The 26,862-nt window shown below is 40.5% G+C and overlaps 1 protein-coding gene across 3 annotated transcripts in view; it reads right to left on the bottom strand.

Moving 5' to 3' along the window:
* CD96 (CD96 molecule) overlaps positions 1 to 26,862 on the bottom strand; it is an 89,513-nt gene that overhangs the window by 54,768 nt on the left and 7,883 nt on the right. For all 3 annotated transcript variants that reach the window (XM_070454913.1, XM_020905643.2, XM_020905644.2), the window contains exons 3-5: positions 20,581 to 20,705; positions 9,021 to 9,228; positions 5,266 to 5,321 (exon numbers count right to left, since the gene is read on the bottom strand). In XM_070454913.1, coding sequence (XP_070311014.1) covers positions 5,266 to 5,321; positions 9,021 to 9,228; positions 20,581 to 20,705 — 389 coding nt within the window. The remainder of the gene's footprint in view (positions 1 to 5,265; positions 5,322 to 9,020; positions 9,229 to 20,580; positions 20,706 to 26,862) is intronic.

Raw genomic sequence — 26,862 nt, forward strand, 5'->3', positions numbered from 1 at the left:
GACGGACTCAGGAGCCTAATAATGCCACAAAGATGCTGGGAGGTAAAAAGAGGCTGCAATATCTGAAGCACACAGACACAAGGAACGGAGTTTAAGAAGGTCAGGAAATCCACAGAAACTCAAATTTTGTAAAAGCAAAATTAAATTAACACGAACAGTCAAATTCTGTAAATAGCTAATAGAGCTCTCCTGCTAAACTCCGATGTTTGGATTTAAGATTACAGTGTCTTTTTTCCATGAGTCTTATTATTTTAACCTCTCTTCCCTTTTTAGGCATTTTAATCCCATTTACTTTTGCTTCCTGTTTCATGTGAAGTAGTTTTTTGTTTGTTTTCTAGTTTCTTCCTTAAATTTTATAAAGCATAATAGAGAATGAGAAGGAGAGGACCCCATGGAGATGATCACGTAAAAGCACAGGCAGAAACAGGAGACCCACGTGGAAAGAGACATCGTGGAAAGACTGCCCTCTTGAGTGAGCCAGAGTTTTCCTCTCTCTCTCCTGCGTCTCCTCTTGCTGTGTTATCAGAGTGGATATAGAGGGCTGCGGGCTGTGTTGGCAGGCTCTTTGGCCCAGTATCTTTTGCTTCAGAGCAAAACTCTGCTTACATGCGTAGGGGGTGGGTGGGAGGACGTGTTGAAGTTTAGGCTAAAGACTCCCTTTCTTTCCACGGAGCTGTGGCGGCAAGGCTGTGTGCCCTGTTGGGGGCCCTGGCGAAGCCGAGCCCTTGGAAACACGACATCCATAGGGGATGTGACAGTCTCACTGTCACTCTCTAGCATGTCTCAGCCTGAAAGACTTCAGTGTTAGACTAATCAGGGGACTTTTCTCTTCTACAGGAAAACTAAATTAACCATACACTTGGTAACTGTAACTGGTGACACTGGAAGACACAGTTCAAATCCCTGTTGCTCTAACGCAGGGCTGCTGGTGTCGTGAATGTGCAGTACCTAGTAAGGCATTCCACAGGTGCATGATAATCTCTAAGAGATGAAGGAATGGGGATAGAAATTACCAGTGCTGAGCGCTGTGGTTGCCAGATGGCAGAGACTTTGCGTGTGGTTCTCTCACTGGTCCTCAGGTCACCATTGTCAGGTTGGGATAATTGTCCCTCTTCACTGATGAGGAGCCTCAGAATCTGAGGTCTAAGGCCCGGAATTAATAGTGATGAAGGAGAATTCAGACCAAGATCTATCAAATTCCACAATCTATATTCTGCCATTTCATTATTCCCCACTGTCTCTGAGAATCAGTCACACAGTAGATTTATGAATATACATGCAGAGGAAAGAATAAGTGAAAGGAGTGAGTACATGATAAATAGTGGCAAGGAAAAAAGACATTTCTGAGACATTGTGCTATTTACTCGTTACTATGGATAAATCTAATGTACCTAAGGACCCAGCATAATATTATTATGATCCTAGCTTTAGAAGTGAGTTAGTTGAGACACATAGAGCTTAACTACTTGATGAGGCTCTCTTGCTGGTAAGTGGTCGAATCAGGATTTGACCTCCTCTCTATTGGCCCCTGAAGCATGATCTCCTTGCTATGCGGTCCTGCCTGGGCATGGACATGCTAAATTCTCATCCTAGCTCTGCCTTTTGTTAGTGGCTTAGCCAGTGGTTTAGACTCTCCAGGTCCCAGTTTCTCATCTGTAATTTGACATACCTCTACCTATTTCAGAGGCTTATTGGGAGTATCACATGGTAAAAGTATGTGAAAGGACTTTGAAGAGTTAATATGCTATTTAAAATACAATGGGGATTATAAGAATATCAGAGTGGGAAATTACTAATGTTTGGCAAAGTCTTAAAAGATCCATAGACAAGCTGTGTCCTGCAGCTGATTATGTGGAGTTGTGAGAAATTATTCACTAATTCCCCAGGAAGGAACATTCTCTGGTTTTTCTAGTTAGTACCCAAAGAACTATGGGTACAGAAGAGAAAATCTGATGACACATAAGACAAAGTCCTTTTCTTAAAAACTGAAATTCTTGGATACAATCTTGTGATTGGAAAGTTGGGAAAGTTGGTGTAGGAAATGAATTAGAACAATACATGGACTGAGTCCACATTACCTGTAAACATTGGCCCAAGAAACTACAGAAAAATCCTCATAAGAAACAAAAACACCTACAAAACATTATATCATGAGATTATGTCTTTTATTTAAACTACTGAAGTGAAGTACTTGAAAATTAATTGTGGCAGAACCGAAAAAATGGAAACCTTTTCTATGTACTCAGGATTACAGTAACAATCTAAGAGATCCATCCATAAAATCAACAAAAGATACAAAGGCTTGGATAATACACTCATCTAAAATCATACCACAGAGCCTGAGTTATGATTTGTATGCAGTGTCAAATTACATGATTGATATTAGTGGAAATACGACAAGATATCATAAGTTATTTAATGTTCTTGGGGCTAGAAGAAGCCAGGAGTATAATTTTCTCCAATCCTATTTAACAGGACATGTTTGAGAATTAATGGAGAATATTCATTTTACTTGGGGTTTTGAAAAGTTTGAATGAAGTCATAATGTCACAAGACAGCTGAGTAACAAAACATAACAGTCAACGAAAATGCTTCCTAAGCACTTTATATCAAACAATGAACTAAGAACTTTCAACACATTATTTTGTTCAATTCTTAAAAACATGCTGAGACACTTCAGTCGTGTCCGACTCTGTGCGACCCCGTGGACGGCAGCCCAGCAGGCCCCTCTGTCCATGGGCTTCTCCAGGCAAGAACGCGGGAGTGGGCTGCCATGCCCGCCTCCAGGGGACCTTCCCGACCCAGGGATCCAACCCGCGTCTCCTGCATCTCCTGCGTTAACAGGCAGCTTCTTTACCACTAATGCCACCTGGGAAGCCATCTTAAAGCAACAACAATATGCATAAACTCTCCTCATCCCCTTCATATAGACGGGAAGCCTGACTACAAAGATGTAATAATTAATTAGCACAAGTTCACAGCCGACAGGAGAAAGAGCTGAGACGTGAGACCAGATCCCGGAGACTAGAGGCTGGGAACTGCCTACAAGAAAGTGAAGTCAGATCCAACTTCCTTTTCCTGCTGCCCTCCCTATATTGCCTGAGAAATAGCCAGAATTCTGAAAAAGTGCAGATGGGCACATTTCCTCTTGTCACTTAAAAATAAAAACACCGGGAAAGCTGGTATAGGAAATGAATTAGAACAAACTAAATGTCAGCCGAGCAAGACCTCATTCTTACACCAGCATTCACACTGCTTTCCACCCTACTTTTCCTTCACTATCTACTTCAATTTTTAGTCAACAGAAATTTAAACAACTGATACAATTTTTCCAGGAAATTTAAGGACTAAGGATCACAAGATCATACGTTCTGACAGCCCGAAAGCAGACAATAAGGATTCCCTTTTGGTTTCTTCAGCGTTACTGGTTGGGGCACAGGCTTGGATCACCATGATATTGAATGGTTTGCCTTGGACACGAAGAGATCATTATGTCATTTTTGGGATTGCATCCAAGTACTGCATTTCAGACTCTTTCGTTGACTATGATGGCTACTCCATTTCTTCTAAGGGATTCCTGCCCACAGTAGTAGATATAATGGTCATCTGAGTTAAATTCACCCATTCCAGTCCATCTTAGTTCACTGATTCCTACAAAGTTGATGCTGACTCTTGTCATCTCCTGTTTGACCACTTCCAATTTTCCTTGATTCATGGACCTAACATTTCAGGTTCCTATGCAATATTGCTCTTTACAGCATCGGACCTTGCTTCTATCACCAGTCCCATCCACAACTGGGTATTGTTTTTGCTTTGGCTCCATCCCTTCATTCTTTCTAGAGTTATTTGGACTGCAAGGAGATCCAACCAGTCCATCCTGAAGGAGATAAGTCCTGGGTGTTCATTGGAAGGACTGATGCTGAAGCTGAAACTCCAATACTTTGGCCACCTCATGCGAAGAGATGACTCATTGGAAAAGACCCTGATGCTGGGAGGGATTGGGGGCAGGAGGAGAAGGGGACGACAGAGGATGAGATGGCTGGATGGCATCACCGACTCAATGGGCATGAGTTTGAGTAAACTCCGGGAGTTTGTGATGGACAGGGAGGCCTGGCGTGCTGTGATTCATGGGGTCACAAAGAGTCGGACACGACTGAGCAACTGAACTGAATTGAACTTTGGTTTATAGAATCAACTTCAGTTCAGTTCAGTCACTCAATTGTGTCCAACTCTTTGCGACCCCATGAACTGCAGCACGCCAGGCCTCCCTGTCCATCACCAACTCCCGGAGTTTACCCAAACTCTTGTCCATTGAGTTAGTGATGCCATCCTCCTATCCCATCCTCTGTTATCCCCTTCTCTTCCTGCCCTCAATCTTTCCCAGCATCAGGGTCTTTTCCAGTGAGTCAGTTCTTCATATTAGGTGGCCAAAGTACTGGAGTTTCAGCTTCAGCATCAGTCCTTCCAATGAATATTCAGGACTGATTTCCTTTAGGATGGACTGGTTGGATCTCCTTGCAGCCCAAGGGACTCTTAGGAGTCTTCTCCAACGCCACGGTTCAAAAGCATCAATTCTTCAGCATTCAGCTTTCTTTATAGTCCAACTCTCACATCTGTACATGACCACTGGAAAAACCATAGCCTTGACTAGGACCTTTGTTTGCAAAGTAATGTCTCTGCCTTTTAATATGCTATTTAGCTTGGTCATAACTTTCCTTCCAAGGAGTAAACGTCATGGCTCCAATCACCATCTGCAGTGATTTTGGAGCCCAGAAAAATAAAGCCTGTCACTGTTTCCACTGTTTCCCCATTTATTTGCCATGAAGTGATGGGACTGGATGCCATGATCTTAGTTTTCTGAATGTTGAGCTCTTTAGTATATGTGCTGCTGAAGCGAGCACTGAATGTTGAGTTTTAAGCCAACTTTTTCACTCTCCTCTTTCACTTTCATCAAGAGGCTCTTTAGTTCTTCTTCACTTTCTGCCATAAGGGTGGTGTCATTTGCATATCTGAGGTGATTGATATTTCTCCTGGCAAGCTTGATTCCAGCTTGTGCTTCTTCCAGCCCAACATTTCTCATGATACTCTGCATATAAGTTAAGTAATCAGGGTGACAATATACAGCCTTGACGAATCAGCTTACCTTTATTGCTATCAGAAATTAATTGGATTAAGGTCCTTTGAGAAAATATTCTGAGAATGAGGCAAATGAACACACCTTGACATATTATACTGTCAATTTTCAAAGGCTTTAATGCGACTCACCTCTCCAGTGACATCCATGGACTTATTTTCCACAATCACGGGGATTTCTGGCTCAGCTTAAAGGCAAATAAAACAGTCAGTTAGTGGTCCTGGATGATACCCTGCCTGGTCACTAGTTGTGTGTGTGTGTGTGTGTGTGTGTGTGTGTGTGTGTGCACGCGCGTGCGCATGCATGTGCACACGTGTGAAAAATTAATAACTCATCAGATATTTATTAAACTCCCACTGTGTTCCGGCAGTATATTAGATGCCAAGGAAACAAAGGTGGACACATCATATTCATCATCCTTGAGAAATTTACATTTACATGGAAAACACACGTACAAAAACTAGAAATTAGAAATGATATAAGAACTGTTATTAGGGACACGTAGGATTTGAAGAAAGCTTTTAGGAGAAGCTTTCTAAGCCAACCTTGGGGAATAAGAGGAGGCTTTTGGAAGTGGGGACAGCTGATGCTTTAAAGATGATTATGGGTGAGTCAGGTGAAAAGGGCCTTCCCAGGTGGCTTAGTGGTAAAGAACCCACCTGCTGATGCAGGAGATGAGGGTTTGATCCCTGAGTCAGGAAGACTTCCCGGAGAAGGAAATGGCAATGCACTCCAGTATTCTTGCCTGGGAAATCCCACAGACAGAGGAACCTGGTAGGCTACAGTCCATGGGGTTGCAAAACACATAACTTAGCAACTAAACAGCAACAGGAGGAGCAGGTGAAAGAAATGTGAGGGAGGGGAGGGGACAGGCAGTGGGCAGAGAGAAGCGAGGAATAGTCTATGTGCCACAGGTCTAGAAATAAAGCATAAGTTAAGGCCCCTGAAGGGAGCTGCAAAAACACCTGGTTCTTATTTAGTTGCTTGGCATCAGAAAAGATCAGGGACTATTTCAGTGATTTTGTTGTCCTGCTAAACTGTAAGTTCTTAAAGCCAGAATGCTCTATTCATCTCTCTATCTCTAGCATTGATAATGCCCAGCATAAAACAGACATTGAGAACATCATGCTGAACTGAAGTGGCCTCAAGCTAAGTTGAGTATAACAGATGAAGCCCCCTATGAACCAGGGGATAAAATATTAAGGCCCTTGTCACAGGTACCATCAGCGTCTGCTGCATCTACTTAGCCTCGGCTGCTTCCACGCAGCCCTTGCTGGGCACACCTGTGACTCTGTCCTGAAGATTCACTGGGGTTATGGACACACACTCAGTCCACAAACAGGGCAGACTGGAAGTCCCAGAGGGTTAATGGTGGTAACAGGTGGGGAGCTGTGGATAATGCCCCAGCTTCCTCGCCTTTGTCACGGGTAACTCTGATGCGTGTTCTTCCACGATTTCCCAGTGGGAGTGAGCTCTAAGCCCACATCGCTAACTGCCTTGATCATGTACATTTTATTATCTTCCTTCTCTTCCTTGACATATTTTTCCCACTCCTATATTTCCTAGGATTATCTCTCAAATAAATTAATGCAAATTCTTGTCTCAGAGTTTTCTTTCAGGAGAACCCAAACCAACACACAATAGTAACGGGAGGAGGCCTTTTTCTGACCTCTTATTAGCAATAAATGCTGGTAGAATGAAGGGCCTGAAAGCAGGAACAAGTATACCAAAAGTTGCAGGGGTGATAGATAGAGACAGATTATTTGGGGGGAGTCACGGAGAACGAACTTGTGACGGCAGGGGACTCCCCATAAGGAAAGTCAAGTCATAGGAGACTAGTGCGGGGGATCCAGGAAGTGGCAGAGGGAAGCTTCCGGTTTATGGTCTGGTAGAGGACAGAGGTGTTCAGGAAGAAGAAATAAACTGGATGAAGGGCATGTAGAATGGCTCAGTGACACATATGAGTATTTACTTCAAGGTTTTCATGTTTAGTTTTGGCTCATTCTATTTGAGGAATCACCTGGGGATGCAGAGTGGGTCCTGAATAAGATATGCAGTATAACTCTGTGCCAGGATCACTATGATATACACTCGGGTGACACCCCAAATAGATTAAAGATTGGATAAGACCGTCCAAATACAATCTGGCTCATTTGCTAAAGGGGAAAATCAGAAAGCAGAAAAGCCTAGTTATTTGAACAAGTAGGCAGTGTCTCATATTTTTAAGCATCCACTGAAAGGAGTTCAAAGAAGAAGCAAACAAAAATATAGAGGCCGAGAGATGTAGCGGGGCATGAGGATGAGATGGGAAAGAGTGGAAAGCACTCTAGACCAAGATGAAGATACTTTAATGCAGCAAAGAGATACGGGACATGGTTTAAATGTTGACAAGGCAATTAGATCAAGTTGTGGTACAAAAACCCTTGGTCAAATGGGACACAGTTCGCCTAACACAGAATTATTTCTTTTCACATCCTGGATGACTGCCTACATCAATTTGCTAATAGGGAGGCCAGATGAATTGGTCTTATGTTTGGGCTAAGACAGTCACACCCCGTAAATGAGAGAATGGTGGTATCGATCAAAGAGATGAACAGTCTTTCCAACTCATCACAGGACACTGTCTAGGCCCCATAAGGAACCTGATCACGGGGGCAATTGATTCTTCCCTAACCCATCCCAGAGAGGAGACAGAGAAAGATGGAGGGAAGGAAGGAGCGAAGGAAGGAAGGCAAGAGGGAGACGGTGCGAGTCAAAGAAAGACATACAGGAGGCGCTATCGGCAAGAGACTTCAAACTAAACACATTCTGGCTGCAGCTATTTCCTTATTTATGAACTAAAGGGTTTGCAATTCCTTTAAAATACTGGATTGTGTGATTGCTAGTAATAATTCAATAAGATTCTAGATAAAAGCAAAGGTTTTTCACTTATCCTATCGTTCAGTTAACTGAGAAAAAAATCTACCAGTCCATGCTCTTTTTCTGTGTGTTTTTTTTCCAGTCCATGCTCTTAGGTTTTGTGAATTATTTTCTCTTTTACCTCATTTTCAAAAACAATGAATTGCTCATCTACATCACTGCTTTCCTCTTGGCCTTCATTTAAAAATGATGTTTTAATAAAAATTAAATTCAAAAAAATAACAGAAAAATGATGTTTTGAAAAACACAGTTCTTGGTCACAAAAATGAAAAATATCTAAAGCCAGCAAGTTTCTATTCATTAATATTTCCTTGCATCACTGAACAAAACAGAATTTTCCCATTTCCCTTAAATTTGCGACCTGCAGAGTCTCTGCAGTCTGACTGAGGCCTCAGTGGATATTTCAGCTAAGCCCACTCTCCTGCAAATTCAGGGTCAGAGGGCCAGCCCTGCAGGTCTTTTGCTGGAGGAGCTGGGCAGTCTCTCACCCCAGCCGGCCTTGGCGGGGGCAAGGGGACTCCTGCAGAGTTTCTCTGGAGCTGTTTGCCATCTACCTTTCCCCACACTGGCCTAATACCACCTTGCTCCAGCAAGCAACTAATACAACCAGACAACTAAGCAATTAGATTTTGGCAGTTATAATGAAAGAGACCTCCAGCATTCTCAGGAGAAGTTAAAACCATAAAGTAGTGGTCATATGGAAAACCATATAGTAATGCACGTAAGGTAGTGGTTAGTGGTCACCAGGAAACTGGTGACCTACGGCTGCTGAATCATCATTCTTTGGCTTCCTTCCCTCATCTCCACCCACAACATGAATGACAAGTGTCAAGACAAACCGAACTCCAGCATAGCGACCCTTGAGTGGCGGCTGTCTATAGCTAACAGTGTTTCATCTTTGGCGGGGGAGGAATCTGGAGACTATAACAGGAGCAAGGCAGGGACTCCGGAGAACAGAAACTCTTACCAAAAACCTTGACCGTGGTGGAGCTCCTCAAGACTCTGCCAGACCTGACCACAATGCGGCAGGAGAACCTCCGCCCGTCATCGTGGATTTGCACTGGAGAGAGGTAGAGCCTGTAGTCTGCACCTATCCGGACTCTGTCTTTAAATAACGTGGAATTGCTGATGGGGCGACCTCGGGCGGTCAGTGTTTCCTGAGTTCCATTATCCTCCTGATGAGACAAAATGGTTACCAGCTTTGAGCGCTCAATCGTGCCAGCTCTGGACTAGGCATTCCACATGCAGTAATCCATTTGTACCTTGTGACAGGGGAGTTGATGAATGAAGAATTGAAATTAAGAGATATTGAGTATGTTACTAGAGAAAGTATCATCACACTCAACTTTCAATTTAAAATATACTGTCATTTTCTCCTAACACAAATAGAAATTGCTGCTTTTCTGATTAAAACTTCTTCATCACCTTCCATGAGCTGCATATTGACAGTGGGATTTGGGGGAGGGTACAGCCCTGGGAATTAATGTCAGGTCATAATTCTCATTTCAAGTTCTGAAATCATAAAGCTAGGATATGTTCAGGGGGCTGTATCAGTTTTACTCATTAAATTTTCACTGAACTGGATGATTACAATCATCCTTTCTTCCCAGCATTCCTTTAGAAAAGCTCTCATTTTAGCTCCACTTGGAATGAGGACCAGAATGAGGTAAAGAGAGACTCCTAAAATGCAAAGGTTAAGGAGGCACTCACTCCCAGGGCCTTGTAAGTGCAGGAAGGGCCCTGAGAGTGGGTGCCTCCTTAAATACTGAGCCCTTTGGCATCTTCTTGCCTTGGCCTAGCTGTGTCTGTGACCTTCAAAGAGGACAGTGAAGAGTAGGCTGTAAATGCTAATCTGAATTTGGAGATTGGCGTTTAACTGGAGGGCTTGGGTCCATATCCTTTTTCAGGTCTATGAGAAATGCTCCCGTCGTCCTTGCCTGGTCCTGAATTTCATGGACAAGGTGTCGCAGTGTTGGTCACTGTCAGTGCACTGCTGGCTGAGGGTCTAGTGAGGAGGGGACTCGAGGGGCACAAATGGAGAGGAAGCGCATGACCTTATATTTATACTCCTTTCTGACTCGGCATTTTCAGCTGAGTGCTTGGAACACATTCTGGGGCACAGTTCTTCTCTGGAGATTCTAGTGCAGATGTTTTGGGATAAGCCTCATCCCAGGGCACTGTTTTAAAAAGGCCCTCAGAGAAGCCAGGTCTGAGAGCCACTGGTCCAATGCCAAACAGCAGATGAGTCATTGTTTGTAGGAGCTGGGGGAAAATGGAAGGAACTGAAAAGGAGAAGGCTGAACTGGGATGCATTAACGGGAAACAAGTCACGAAACAATGAAAACAAAAGTCTGTGGCTTGGAATCTCTAGTTCAAAAAGTTAGATTCTGCATAGAAGAAAGGAGGCTAGGTGAGGGAGAGAACTGAAGCGTGAGCTGGGAGCAGAACAGGGAGTGTAGACAGGAAGACGGACTTCTTTTCTGGTTTACACAGGCATTTCCAGAGTGCACTTAGGAGAATCTCTTACAGAAGACGCCATTTGTATTGGTGACGGCTTTCCCTGCAAATAGACAGATACTGCTGCCTACAGAGAATCACAGACCTTCTCCTGAGGCAGAGTACATGCCCACATAAAGATGGACCTAATACTCGGGCTGCTGTATTCCTAACAAGAAAGAGCACAGAAAATTAAAGGGAGACAGGGGCCTCGGATTATGTTCTGGAGAAGGGGTCCCCAAAGGGGCCCTGAGTATTGGGTGGCGACAGCAGAAGGGACAGGAAGGCATTTCACTCAGCCTCTGTGATCTGGAGGCCAGCACATAAACCCCCGATACAGGAACATTCATGCTGTGAACTTTCAAAGATGGGAACACGTGTCTGCGTGTCTAACCATGTAAATTAGTCCACGTGTCTGGCGCACACTGTCACGTGCATGCATCTTCTACTGGGGGTTGCGCTTTGGTGCACTTACTTCGTGTAACTTACTAATGAAGACCTGATGGAACTGGAGGCCCAGAGAGAGGACAAAGAGAGGCCAGAGGAGGAAGGAGAAACCGAAGAACCAAAGAGATGCGTGACGTGGGACACAGCAAGGGGACGCTCTTTATTTGAGGCGGCACTGTTAGCGTTTGAGGCACAGGACCCAAATGTAGAACAGTACACAAAGGCTGCAGCAGTCATTTAGAATGCAATCCAGGGCTAGCGTGTCATCTATGATCAGGAAAAAAAGAGCTGCTACCCAGACGTCACTGGATCATTTTTTTAAATAAGAGGGTAGATAGAATTGAGTCCAGCCAAGAATGAGAACCTGTGCCATAATCAGGCGTGAGTGAAATTGCAGCTTTCTCTCCATCTCCTATTGCTGACAATCCTTCAGGTCTATCATCTCCCAGCTCCGCTCCCTTCTCCAGTCAGTAACTCTTCTTTTCTGCTCACTCGATGCCAGCCTCTGTGTGCCAGCTGTTGGATGGTACTACTGTGCTTTTCAAGGCACTGTACTGTAAGACTGAAAATGTTTTTCTTTAATGTATTTGTGTGCAAAGTTATTATAAACCTATTACAGTATGGTACTGTATAGCCGATTGTGTTAGTTGGGTACCTAGGTTAACTGTTGGACTCACAAATTGGACTTATGAACATGCTCTCAGAATGGAACTCATTCATATGTAGGGAACTTACTATAATTAAGGAAGCAGGCTCACCCTGCAGGTGCTTCAGCACAAGCTATATTTCACTGTTCTTGTTTTATGCAAGGAATTGTTTTTATGAGAATCCAGAAGTTCGAAATGCTTGATCTTTTAGTAAATACCTTGCCATTTGGAATGTTCCCATCTGTTACTTTGTTGTGGGAAGATAGGCAATCAGAGGCTGAGGTTGGAGACTGGCAAGAATATGGCTTTTTCCTTATTGTGTATCTGGGAGTGACTGGCCAGAGTAGTTTAACTGATAGAGAAAAGATATTTTTTAAAGAAATCATGCTTAGGTTTTTTTACTTGTTTTCTGGGAGTTCAACTGTCATAGAGGAGGGATTTGTCCCTTCATTGGGAAAGATGGATTTGGTGGCAAAGTGTCCCTGTAACCTATAACATCGGGAGATCCTGAGAGATTGTAGAGGCCCCAGATATAAAGGGGATGGGGCAAGAACCCGCATGTGGGCACCTGCTTTCACGGAGTGAATGGGAAGAGGGTGACAAAACGCAGGCAAACAATGAAGTGTCTAGTGCCGGGAGAGGGAGAGACGATAGTATTATTATGCTAGGACCACAACTAAGTTTTTACATTATTAGTCATAGCTTATGTTTATTTAGCACCTACTTTTAGGTGCTTTGCCAAGTTCTTCCATGTCTTATTTGATCCTTAAAACAATCTGGAATAAACCAAGGTAAGGTAACTTGTTAAAAGGTCATAGAGAGAAGGTACTTAGGTCACAGCACCAAGATAAATAGATATGCAGATGATACCACCTTTATGACAGAAAGTAAAGAACTAAAGAGCCTGATAAAGAAAAAAATAAAAATAACATTCGGATAATCTAAGACATGCAATTATGTCCCTCACTTATGGCAATGTGGAAACAATGGAAACAGTACAACTTATTTGGGGCTCAAATCACTGTAATGGTGACTGCAGCCATGAAATTAAAAGAGGCTTGCTCCTTGGAAGAAAAGCTATGACCAACCTAGACACATACATTACTTGCAACAAGTCATCAGTAAAGCCAGAGTTTTTTATATAATGTATGGATGTGAGAGTTCTATAAGAGAGTGAGCACTGAAGAACTGATGCTTTTGCTGTGTTGAGAAGATCTAGGAGCCCTTGTGACTGAAAGAATCCAACCTCTCTAAAGAATCAGTCCTAATATTCATTGAAGGACTGATGTGATGAAACTCATACTTGCACCTGATGTAACTGACTCATTGAAAGACCTGATGTGGGAAGATGAAGCTTAAAGAGGGGACACAGAGATGAAAAGGTTGGATGGCATCACCAACTCCATGGACAGAAAGAGTAAGCTTCAAAGTTGTGTGGACAGGAAGCTGGTGACTGCATCCATGTGTCACAAGAGTCGACCACAAACTAACTGAGACCAACTTGTGAAGCTCACAGAATATACTCAACTCCAACTGATAAGAAGTTCTAGAGCATTGTATCTGCAGAAGACTGTAGGGGATCTTCACAGAATCTTGTTCTTGCTGTTTCTTTTTCTTATAATTTTAAAAAGTTTGCCTTTTTAGTGAACCTATGGTCTATAAGCCACACATCTCTGTCCATGTGATTTTCAGCAAAACACGAATGGTGCATTTTTCCTCTAGGGACCTCGACCAGGTTCAAACATCTGTCCCTCATTTGCAGTGTTCTTTACACTGAGTCACCTGAAATCCTAAATATGTAATAAGATCAAACTTCATGAAATTACAACTGTGGACTTACAATCGAAGAGAATGTAGATGGAATTAGCTGATAGAACACCTACATGTCCTACACTCAGCAAACTCATTAATGCAGTAGAATCACTGTTGACAACTGAAGTGGATCACTTTGTGAATCAAATATTACTCTTGCATGTAAATAAATTATGGAAGAGTACTCATCAATGACTCTTAAACTACTTTTAATGTTATTTAAGCATGTATTGTATTGTATCACACTTACAACACACCTGAGGGCTGGCTGGAGAATATATAATTAAATAAAATCTAGAATAATTATATCAATACCTTTTTTGTGGATGACAGAACTAAGAGCAGCTGGGCACATATCCAAGCTGTAGAGAACTAGACAAAGGAAAATGGTTAGCACACTAAAAAACCTCCATTTTGATGTATACAGTGAGAGAAAGTTAACAAAAACTCTACATTTACATTGAAAATGACTCTAAGAGCCAGGCATTGTTCGTCTTTTCTCTGTCAGTCACCCTTCATGCAATGGCATGGGCGGGCACCACACAGAGATCAGGATCAAGCGATTGTGAAATCCTTGTTTTGAAGAGCATGAGTCTCAAAAATCAGAATGACCAGGCCTTTATTTAAAAATTGGCATTTTGCTTATCATGGTTTTCGTAATTGATACTTAAAGTATCATGATGACTGATTCTTGGAACTCCTTAAATTTTGCAGCAAGGTGCGCCCTACTCAAGCTTCACCCTATCTAGCTCTAGTCACATGTAGTAAATGCGAGCCAGGACTTGAACAACGATCTCACTCTAAAAGTACGCTTGTTATATAGCCTCAAAAAAGCATGCAACAGCCAGTCTTGACATTTCTGCTGTAGAGTTGTTGAGAAGACTCTGAATCATAAGAAAAACAAACAGCAATGACCATCTAAAGGAAAATAAATGCCTAAGTTAAATATGAAACAGGATGTTGAGCTGAAATAATATTTGCCATGATGGGTGGAGGCGGGGTCATAGTGAATATGAAGACTCCTGCATCTGCTATGAGGAAAATCTAAGGTGTAATTGCCGAAGGTTCTTTGGATGAACAGAGGATGAGAAAGGTTTGAAGTGGGCACCCACTCGGCTGCCATGAGCCATGAGTAAGCTTCAGAAGTCGGTGATGGACAGGGAGGCCTGGTGTGCTGCAGTTCATGGGGTCACAAGGAGTCGGACACAAACTGAACTGAACTGACCTAACTTTGGTGACAGGCGTCACAGAATATACCTCAACTCTCACCTGATAAGAATGATTCTAGGGCATTTGTTCTGCAAGAAAGACTGGTAGGGGATCTTGCACAGAATCTTTGTTCTTGGCTGTTTTTCTTTTCTTCTTTTCATAATTTTTAAAATGTTTGCCTTTTTGTGACCCTATGGTCTATAGTCCACCAGGCTCCTCTGTCCATGTGATTTTCCAGGCAAGAACACTGGAATGGGTTGCCATTTTCTCCTCTAGGGGACCTTCCTGACCCAGGGTTCAAACTCCTGTCTCCTTCATTGGCAGGTGGATTCTTTACCACTGAGTCACCTGGGAATCCCTAAAATATTAATAAATATTTCTAAAACTTCATGAAATTTACAACTTGCTGGACCCTTACAATCGAATGAGGAATGTAGATGGAATTAGCTAGTGTATAGAATACACCTACATGAGTCCTAACACTCAGCAAATCTTCAATTAATACTAAATCACTGTCTGACAACCTGAAGTGGATCAGCTTGCTGTGAATTCATGAGTATTTACTCTTTGCATGGTTAAATTACAGAATTATGGAGAGTACTCAAATGAACTCTTTAAAAACTACTTTTTAATATGTATTGAGCATAGGTATTGTATTGTTAATCACCACCTTACAACACCACCATGGGGCTGGTACTATAATTATATAATTATAATAAAATTATAATTATATTATATAATTATCCTTTTTTGTGGATGACAGAACTAAAAGCAGGCTGGGCAACATATCCAAGGCTGTAGAGAATTCTGAGACAAAAGGAAAAATGTGTGTCCTTATGCACACTTAGCAAAATATCCTCCCATATTTTGATGTATTTAACAGTGGGAAAAGTTAACAAAAACTCTACAGTTTAACATTTTGAAAAATGACTTCATAAAGCCAGGCATTGTTCAGTCTTTTCTCCTGTCCTTGTCACCCTTCATGCGTGTGGCCCTGGGCGGGCACCATGCCACAGAGATCCAGGATCCACAGGCTGATTGTGAAAATCCTGTTCCTTGAAGAGCATAGCAGTCTCATAACAAACAGAAGACACCGTGCCTTTATTTAAAAATTTGGCATTTTGTTTATCATGGATTTTCCGTAAATTTTGATACTTTAAAGTATCATGATTACTGATTTCTTTGGGAACTTCCTTAAATTTTGCAGCCAAGGTGACGGCCCTACTCACTTCACCCTAATCCTAGCTCCTAGGTCACACTGCTAGTAAATGCAGAGCCAGGACTTGAAAACAACGATCTCCCTCTAAAAGTCACGCTTTGCTTCATATAGCCTCAAAAAAGCAGTGCAACAGCCAGTCCTTGACATTTCTGCTGAGAGTCTGTTGAGGAGAAGAACAAATTCACAAGAAAAACAAACAGCAAATCGGGACCCATAGAGGGAAAATAAATGCCTAAGTAAATAATAAACAGGAGTTGGAGAAAATATTAGCATGATGAGGGCTGGAGGCGGGGGTCATAGTGAATCATGGGAAACTCCTGCATTCTCTTAATGAGCTGATAAATCCTAAGGTAATTTGCCGAAGGGTTCCTGTTTTGGTACTGGAATCAGAATTTTCAGAGCAGAGAAGGAGACCATGGTATTATTTGATTTAGTGAGGCCACCTCATCTCTGGGCTGCCTTGAGCCCCATGTCAGCGCAGGCAGTGAGTGGCTGCCACAGCGCAAGGCAGGTGCTGAGTGTATAGAGCCCATTCAATAAATTCTGTTAACTGCATCGATTGACACTTCTTTATCTCCTAACTGCTTCTTGTCTTCACTTTGCTCTATTTATTCCCCATCCAGTCAGTGCTTTCAAAGCAGACTGCTTGCAAAGCTCCCCATGTCCATTTTATAGAAATCCACAACAATATTTTTTCCAATCAACACAATTGGTTGTCAACATTTTGTAGGTTGGCTAACACTTCATCTTTGATTATGGTGAAGATAGGGCCAGCTGCCATCAGATAGAAGGTGACAGCTTTCTTTTCTGAGTAGCTAGGCTCCCCACAGGCTTGGAAAACCAATATAGTTTCCTGTGTGTGCGTGCTGTCGCCTCAGTCATTTCTGGCTCTTGTGCCTCATGGGCTGTAGCCCGCCAGGCTCCTTTGTCCAAGGGATTCTCCAGGCAAGAATACTGAAGGCTGCCATGACCTCCTCCAGGGGATCTTCCTGACCCAGGGATGGAACCCACATCTCTTATGTTTCCTGCATTGGCAGGCGGGTTCTTCACTACAGTGCCACCTGGAAGCCCATTTTGATTTTCATTTACATGTAAAAGATTACAAATAGTAAAGAAGAGAGTACAGAAAAGATACATTTATAGAGAAAAGTTTAAAGAAACAAGCATCTAGATTCTAGTTGTATGCCTTTATCATTAGTATTGAACTGTGTGATCTGTTTCTCACTTTCTTTTCCTGATTTTAAAGGGTTTCTCTTTATCCACCAAGTTTGGGAACAACCACCCCTCAACATCTCTCCCACCCTGACAAAGGGGCTGCTGCCAACGTGTGCTCACAGGTCCCAGGGTCTTGGTGAAATGCATGTCTGCTGTTCATTGGCTTTAATTATCCAGCTCAAAAATAACCTAAGAGGTTTTTCCAGGTCCATTCAGTCAGAATCAAACTATTTTCCCTCCATGTTGCTGTTTTACATTTTTATTAAAGTTGTATTTCATGGTCGGAAACATGTCCAATACAGGTTTCTATCCCTGTAGGACCTAGCGCTTAAAACAGATTCACATGTGTTTGTTAGACTGAACTGAAATTTATACTGTGGGAAATCAGGATGATAGTTTGGAATGAATACAGAACATTAGAGTGAATTGAGAAGCTCCCAGAATAACCCTGCAGAATTTCCCTGATGACTGCAGGCTCATGCCCCAGGACATAAACTGAGAAGAATATCATTTGTCCTTTACAAAGTACATTCCATCTAAATAAACACATTCTATGACTTTTTCATCATCACATCATGCACACCGACCCTCAGCTGACACCCTCTGTGCTTACTTAGTTACCTCTTGGGCTATAGAAAAGTTAGATACACAGTTTGCACCAGATGCCTTTCTACTTCAGTGTAGTTGTGATCCTGGAACGTAAAATTCCAGAGTGCAGTGGATCTGCTCCATGGACACATTTAACAGTCTCAGCATGGGATCAGGGATACACAGTCAATAATATTTTTATGACAATTGAAAATCCCAATAATTACCTTTCCCATGAGGGTCATTAACTGAATTAGATTTTAGAAAATTCCACATACAGAACGTGGCTTTTGTTTTCCTGTGACCTAGATTAAACTAATTTTAGTTTGTCGAATTGTTTCCAGGGTTTAACGCAGCTCTGAAGTGGGGAACATTCTGCAGCTCCCCAGAGTTACTGAGTTGGATATACTGATATACGGGGTTTCTACCCTCCTGAGCTCATCTTCATCATCTCTTGGTAACCTTTTCTAAAAGTCACATTATATCAGATCTGTAAGAACAATTGGTTATCATTATGATTATTACTGCTGGTTTAACAAGGGGCTAAAGTACTAAAATATGGATCGAGGGGATATTTATATCTTCTTCAGACTTATAAAGTCAGGACATAAAGAGCTGTAGTTTATTCCTTAATAACGGGAGATTAGATGATTTCATCTCAGACTTGCTGAATCCCACAGTGCTGGCAGGGTGGAGGACGAATGTAAATCAAAGGAGCAAAAAGATTTTGACATTTAAAAGGGGAATGCACAGTTGGAATTTAATCAGCATATTTGCCAATACAACGTTCCCTTTGAAAAGAAGTTTCTTTCGAAAAGATTCCTCAAGTTGTCTCAATTATGATGCATCCTTTAAAGTGAGAGCAGGGCATGAGGTTTCAGTAGAAGTTTATGACTCTCTCTTACTATGACCTTAGATGCAATCTCTCCATCCCTCATTTATCTCAAATGTCTTGGCAGGATTCAAAGATAATGTTTACAGAGCCTTCTTAGTTTCTTTGAGGACAACTGTTAGAGGATGTCTTATCAGTTATCTAGTCACTGATACTTAATGAGCATCTCATTAACTAATCACACAGCCAGCATGAGGTGTAGTGATCACCCATTTAATAGGAAGCCAACAAATAGGACTATGAAGGGAGAGGACAAAGAGAAATGAAGCAAATCCATTCAGTTATTTATTAGCTGTTTACTGAGTGCCTATAGTCAAGGCAATATACTAGATCCAGGGATTTTTAAAATGAGTGATGCAGCTTTTTGCCCTGGAGAAGTTCAGCATCACAGAAAGATACAAGCTGACTGAAAACTTTAACAGTTTCTTGGAAAAACAGATTAGACTCTCTTCAGATAAGACAAGGATACTACAGATCAACTTAATAGCCTGCAAAAATCTCTAAGTAAAGTTTTATTAAATCTGAGTCTTTTGATTACTATTAAGTATTACTACCCCTATTGATAGTGAATTAGTGATAATTAGGGTGGAGAATTTTTGTCCATTGGTGGAAATATTAATAATGTAAGCTAGGTATGGACGCCGTATTTCCATTACAGTAATGTTTAGTGCAGCAGGTTTCTGTGTTCTTGAGAAGCTCTCTATTTTTAATTTTTTTTTCTAAGAACCACCTTGTATCACATTAGTTAAGAAAAACTGACTTTTATTAATTATGGGCATAATGTCAGGCAGGAAGTCTTACATTTTAGCAACCAAACCATAAAAAGGGGGAGCATACATTTTTTGACATGATAAACAGACACTGTAGCTTTTAGAACAATTTGAGAAAGGCATTTTATAATGTCTTTTGATCATACTAACTATCCAAAAATATCTAGACAATAAAAATTATTAGTAGGTTATATTTTAAAGTCTCCTTGAAAGTCAGTTATTTTGGATTTGGCACATCCTCAGAGAAATCTTTTTACATGAAGGGTCAGTTTCAAAGACAGTCCACAAAAATCTACTAACTTGTAACATAAATGATCAAGCATGCAAGTACAGTATTTTGCAGATGGTATCAGCTGCTATACTCATGGACATCTATTAGTTACATAGGAATTTTTAAATCTTGTGTTTTCATTTTGATGAAGACCTGAAAAATTAATATAGTCATATTCTGGATCATCTAAATAACCCCACCCATTTCATGATCCTCAAAATTGTGCTTATGGTAATCTTTATAACTGTGTAAGGCTTGTGTTATCAGCTGATTTAACAGCAGTAGTAGAAGCCCACTCTATATATTGGTTAATAGCTGGATGCCATTTGGTTGACTTGCCTTGGAAACTTTCACATAAAAATCCATATTTCTGTTCTGTTTTATTCTTGTAAGTCAGAAAACATAGCTACCATGGGCCTGTCATTGCCCGTGGCGGTGATGGAACTGGGCAGTGGCTGTTTCCTGTAGACATACTGCTTCTCTCGTGGACATTTTCTCTTTGCATTTGATGTGCGTTAAGAGTTTGTGTTTCCCAGTCCAAGCGATGCTGTGCATTTTCCAGGATGTGGTAGTAGGGTTCCGGGAAAACGGGAGTCTATGCCCCTGCACATGTTGTGCGTCAACAAATAAGTGTGAGCAGGGCTTCTGCTGGATGGGGCTCCTCTCCAGGGCGCCCTCACACTTTCTTCTCTCTGTTGTCATTGCTGAGTATGCAGCTTGAGATATAAACTAACCGTTAGGGACTACTTTCTAAGTCACTGCATTCAAAGACCCGGGGGCTTGCTGAGTTGGAAGGAATCCTAGTGTCCTCCCTCCCCTCCTCCAGACATCAACTCAGCCTTCAGATAATGCCTGTCTCTTATCCAGGGTGCTTCCTTCCCTATTATTACTTGTTATTCATCTTCACCTCATTAATATTTAAAGATCATGGCCATTATTCACTGAAAAGGGCAACACTTACCACCAGCCACGCAAAGGTGAGCGCAGATGACATTTCTAAGGAGGTGTTTTGAAAGCATGGTATTTCCAGAGTCCTGCTTATCTCTATTTCTATTGTACGGTTGCTTCTCCATTCTTCTTGCGCAACTGTAACAAAACATAAGGAGGGAAAGACATGGATCTATGATTGGTCTGTAAAGTATTTTTAATCCAAGAAACGAGAACAGTTTTAGTATAGAGATTCAACTATCTTCAGGGTACACCTAAGAAGAGGACCCCACCACCGACAGTCCTCATATAAATGGCTTAACAGGGTCACTGAAATGCACAGGGCTGTCTGTCACTGAAAAACTGCAGGGAAAATCCCCTAACAGAATCCAGCTCACAGGTCAGTATCTTCTGCTTTAACCTCAAGTTGGTGCATTAGTCTTTAGATCATATTTCCTGGGCCAGGCAGAATATAAACCATTATAATCTGGCCTCAGTCGTCTTTTAAAATTTTTAACAGACATTTTTTAGAGAAGGTTTAGGTGCGTAGCAAACCTGAGTGGGAGGTGCAGACTTTGCACGCGCACCCTGCCCTCATCATGCACCATCTCCCCCATTGTCAACGCCCCTGACCACAGTGATGCCTTCATTACAGTCGATGAAACGCCATCAAACACACTGTCACCCAAAGTCCATGTTCTATTTACATAAGGCTCACTTTTGGTGGTGTACATTCCATGCATCTTGACCAAAGTCTGATATATATCCACTCTTGTAATATCATAGAGAATAGTTCCACTGACCTAAAAATCCTTTCTGCTCTGCCTTCCCATCCCTTCCTTTTACCAAACCTCTGACATATGCTGATCTCTTCACTGCTTTTATACCTGATTGTCTTTTTAGGGCTTACAGATATTTCTCCAAAGAAGAAATCACACAGAAAAACACATCAGGAAACTCCAAGGAAGCATGTTTAATGAATTATTTTCATTTTAAAAATGATATGAGATAAATAGTTTTATAGTCTCTCTTTTGGGGAAAGTTATATACACATATGTATATACATTTGTGAGTAAACTGTAATATCAAAATATAATTTATAAATGACAATTCTATCATCTTCATATCCTGAAAATCTTATTCTTTTTTCCTATATCTATACAAATCTTGTTTGTATGCATGTATTTTTTTCATACCTTGCAATTTTATTTACCAGCAAATGTTACCTATAGCTTTACTTAAAAGGTTTTGCATGATTCTTAAGTTACCTGTGGTTGATATTTCTATTATATCACATACATACATCATAATTTGTTTAGCAATTTTCAAGTATTGAATCATATGCTTTTTCAGTTTTTAACTTATTTAAACTATTACAATCTTTATAGCAAGGTTCATCCTTAAACTAATAGCTTTCTTCTGACCATTTAGCTACTTAAGGTACATTCCCAGAAGTATAATTAATAGGTCATGAGGTATGAACATTCTCCTTATTATCAACAGCACATTTTTTAAAAAACATGGGACTATTTCAAATGTTGCATTTTGCCTTTAAAGCTTTGCTGCATTTCAAGCTCTTGTCAATATCAGTTGTCCTCTTTAAGGATAACTCTCTCCTCCTGCTTTCTTAATTGAAGCCAGGCCTTCCCATTAGGGCCCATCTTCCCTGCATCATTCTCAGATAGTGGTTGTTTATTTTCTTATATCCTTATTCTCTCAAGATCAGGAGGACTGGATCAGGGCCTTCCTTGCTGCATCCATATATTACTCCAACCTCAGAATTTAAAAACCAGAACAAAACAACAATAACAAAAATTCCTGTCTTTTATGGTTAAGAGCATTTACTATAACAGCACTCCCAAATGGAGTTACATGTATATCACCACCAAATTTTTTCACCAGATTTGCATACCACCATTAATACTATTTAGTTTTATTCTTGAGATTATAATTGTTCTACTTACATCACTTTATTTTAAACAGAGACTGACCAAGGCACATATTTGTATAGTTTATGAAATCTACTTGATATGTGAATTCTATTTTAATGTACATTACCCAAGCACGTAAGTAGTAAATTTTTGTAAAGTTAGTCCAGATTCTGAGAAGTTGGCAATACAAGTGGCATAACTCTAATATCCCTGAGATTCCTAATAGAAACAGACTAACTAGAGTAGTAAAACTATAGGCAATATCTATGGAAACACTAAATAACAATATAACATCATTAATAGTTGGGGACAAATCAACAAACCACTGTGGTGTAAGCAATTGTGCAAAAAGAAACAGGAAAACCCGTGGCCCTTAGAACTAAGAAATTACCCCTCCTACCTTCCAGAAAAAAGTCAACAGACAATCACTGGAAAGAAAGGCAGACTAACCTGAGAATAGCAGCAGAAATAGAGAAAGAAGTTTGTAGGCACCAAATTACCAGAGCCTTCAAGGGAAAAACGAAAAGGCTTGTCAGTGCTAGAGCGGAGGGGACTTTTCAGAGAAATCCCACTCTGAGACGAAACCCTGCGAGTAGAGTCCAAATTACACCAGACAGGCCCAACAGGAGAAAGCAAAGAGGCAATTTAGGTAAAAGTGAGGGGTAGGAGGAAAGGAAGTGCATCTTACGAAGTACAATGGCATATAACTTATTTTGAAAATAATAGAAGACAGAGCTCTAGAGACACTGAAGACTCTAGAAAAGATAGACTGGTGTACTCTTCCATGATAAAAGTCAAAATCTATTTAACAAACATATTTAGAGCAATAGAAAAAAAGTGGGTTGGAATCACATATAAAGATACCATAAGAAAAAAAGAGAATAGAGAGCAAAGTAACATTCCTATAATAATAACAGCATATTAGAAAGATATGACTTCAAAATAAATAAAAACTATAGTCCAATTATTCAAAATGAGCTAAAAGAAATAAAGAAAGTGATATGAGCTATGATAAATTTTAGAAAGACTGATAAATCAGTCATTTGGAGAGAAGAAATTCTATAGACGATAAGTGAGAAAATTCAGGAAAGTGTTGGAAATAATATGTTTTTAAAATCATTTCAGAAATTAAGAGCAAACTAGCAAAAAAACCCAAGAATGTATTAATACAAAAGTTTAAAAATAGAGTGAGGGAAATTTTTAAGTGAAATGTTAATAAATAATGTTACAAGGAAAAAGAGGTAAAAGAGATTCAAAGAAAGAGATGGGCAGGAAGATGGAGAATATGTTTAATAAAAGATACTCAAGGAAATAAGCAATAGAAAAACACTGGAAATTATAATTCTAGTACAATTTCTTAAAATAAAATGACTAGAAAATATATATTAAAAGATTATACTGCAAAAGTAGGAAAATACTCTCAGAATGGATATTAAGCATATTTTAATAAAAATGTTAAACAAAATCAGTTCTGGGGAAAGAAAATCAAATTGTTACTAATTTTTGGACAGCAATTCTTTATGCCAGAAAATAATACAGTAACATATTTAATGGGCTTCCCTGGTGGCTCAGATGTAAAGAACCTCCCTGCAATGCTAGAGACCCAGGTTCAATCCCTGGGTCAGGAAGACCCCCTGGAGAAGGGAAGGGCAACCCACGCCAGTATTCTTGCCTGGAGAAGTCAGCGGACAGAGGGGCCTGGCGGCCTATAGTCCATGGGCTTGCAAAGAGTTGGACATGACTGAGCAACAATAACACACAACATACTTAATATACTCAAGGGAAAAAAATATGAGTTGAGAATATTATATTCAATCTTTAACATGAAGATTATGAAAAGAAAACTTATTAAAAGTCACACAAGAGCTCAGGGAATATTGCCCCATGAACATTTCCTGAATATTCTCCAACAGAACATACTTCAAACTGAAGAAGTGAAGTGAAGTGAAGTCGTTCAGTTGTGTCCGACTCTTTGTGACCCCATGGACTGTAGCCTGCCAGGCTCCTCCGTCCGTGGGATTCTCCAGACAAGAGTACTGGAGTGCGTTGCCATTTCCTTCTCCACGGGATCTTCCCAACCCAGGGATCGAACCCAGGTCTCCCACATTGCGGGCAGAAGCTTTACCCTCTGAGCCAGCAGGGAAGCCCGTTCAAACTGAAGAGACATTTACATAAAGGCTGAGGGTAAGTGTTGAGTATGTATTTACCTTTAGCACGAAGAATAAATAATTGTTATAAGTCAGTAGTAATGAATATATATTTTTAAATGAAGATACAATATAAGTATCAAAAACAGGCTTGGGTGGGTATTGAGGGACTCCTTGTTTCAGAAGCATGAAGAGGTCAGTGAAAAACAGGTACATATAAAACTGAGCAAATGTGTTAAAAATCGCCATTTTCAGGGCCCTGGAAATTGACCAAAGACAAACGTTTAATTGAGAAACATTTCTTCTTGACAAGTCACCAGAGCTTCCGTAAGAACAGTAGGAGTCTTCAGCCTGCTTGCTTTGGGATCCTTCCATCACCGTTCTCAACTAGGTCGGAGAGAAAAGCCATTTCACCATCTTGGAGCTGGCTACAAAATCCAGCAGCTTTACTTCCAAAAGGGACAGGCTTAAGTTAGGTGTGAGCATGAAAATCCTTCACTTTGTCAGCTAGCAGGGATAAACTTGGTAGGAAACAGAAAAAAACTGAGGCTTGGTCAGCCTGGGTGTGCAGTCCCAGTCGGGTGAGTGGCAGACCAGACAGTGAACAGAGATTCTAGAAATCAGAGAGTCTTAAAAGAGCTGACATAAATTCTTTACACATCCCAGGCTGACTGGGAAAAAGATACATGAGTAAGGGGATCTGTGAGAGCTCAGTGAAAAGTGGAAGTCAAGGGAGGTGTTGCTGTCCCGACTTTGAATGCAGTCTCTAACCCCCTCCCATACAGATGTCCACTTGTAGAGGGCGGAAGCCTATTGGGCTTGAGGTATTTGAGCACGATTTTTGCCACATTCATTTGTGGACCAACAAAGGGAATTTGACAATGTACGGGCAATTCCTTGGAAGCAAAACTAAAGACATAAGAATTATAGTAAAAAGCTAAGCAGAGGTATCAATGGCCATACGCTGCAAAAGAGAGAGATTTTGCAATTTAAATATGAGCAAGTTATTGAAATTTTTAAAAACCCACAGAATGTAGAGTTGTCACGTTACATTTCTTTTTTTAATGTTTAGCTTTCAACGACAACAAAATGATGATGTATGAAGGAAACAAGAAAGGTGACCCATACTCAAGAAAAAAGTGGTTCGTTGAAATTCACTTTGAGTAGACCCTACATTAGATTTAACAGACTTCAAAGCAGCTATTAAAAGTATGTTCAAAGGATTAAAGCAAAACATGGTGACAATGATTCAATACATAGGGAATTTTAGTGAAGATAAAAAGAAACAGATGATTATTCTAGAGTTAAAAGTCAATAATAAAAATTTAAAAATTCACTGGAGATTCTCAACTGCCAATTTGAGATGGCAGAAGAAAAAAAACAGCATACCTAAATAATGATTAATATACATTACCCAATCTGAAGAGCAGAGAGAAAGAAGATTGAAGGAAAACAAAGAGTTTCAGAACCATATAGGACAATATCAAATGTTCTAACATATATGTAATTAGAGTCATAGAAGGAGAGATGAAACAGAGGAGAACAGAACAAATAGTTGAAGAAACTTTATATTTGATTTTTAAAAAAATTTCTCCAAATTAATCTACACATTCAAGATCTTTAAAACCTAAGTAACATAAATATAACCAAATACCCACCTAAGCATATCATAATCAAACTGCCAAAAGCCAAAACAAAGAGAAAATTATGAAAGCAATCAGTAAGGAAAAAAAATCTCAAACTTATCACATGCAGGGACCAATAACAGAATCAATGGCTCACGTCTCACTGGAAACAATGAAGATCAGAGACATGTTCAAAATAATGAAGGAAAAAACAGTCCACTAAGAATTTTACCCTCATTGAAACTAATGTTCAAAAATAAAAAATGAGAAAAAAGACAAAACAATTCATGGCAAGTAGATTTTTCTTATATGAAATTCTAAACTATGTCCTTCAGGCTGAAAGGAAATGATACCAAATAGTAACTTCTCTCCATGGGATGAAATGAAGAGCATATAAAATGGTAAATATATGGGTCAATATAAGGTTTTATAATATATTTTCTTTTTCTTCTCAGCTTTTTTTAAGAACATGAAATTCTTTGAATCATTAACTGTAACACTGTTCTGCTGGGTCTATTATATGCGATCATTCATGTGTCTGCTTCATGTCTGCTTTTTCTCCTTTTTCCACAACTTACTCCAGCACATCCCTTCCTTTTGTTATTATTGTCAT

Source organism: Odocoileus virginianus, chromosome 25, assembly GCF_023699985.2.
Source record: "Odocoileus virginianus isolate 20LAN1187 ecotype Illinois chromosome 25, Ovbor_1.2, whole genome shotgun sequence".
In the NCBI taxonomy this organism is placed as follows: Eukaryota; Metazoa; Chordata; class Mammalia; order Artiodactyla; family Cervidae; genus Odocoileus; species Odocoileus virginianus.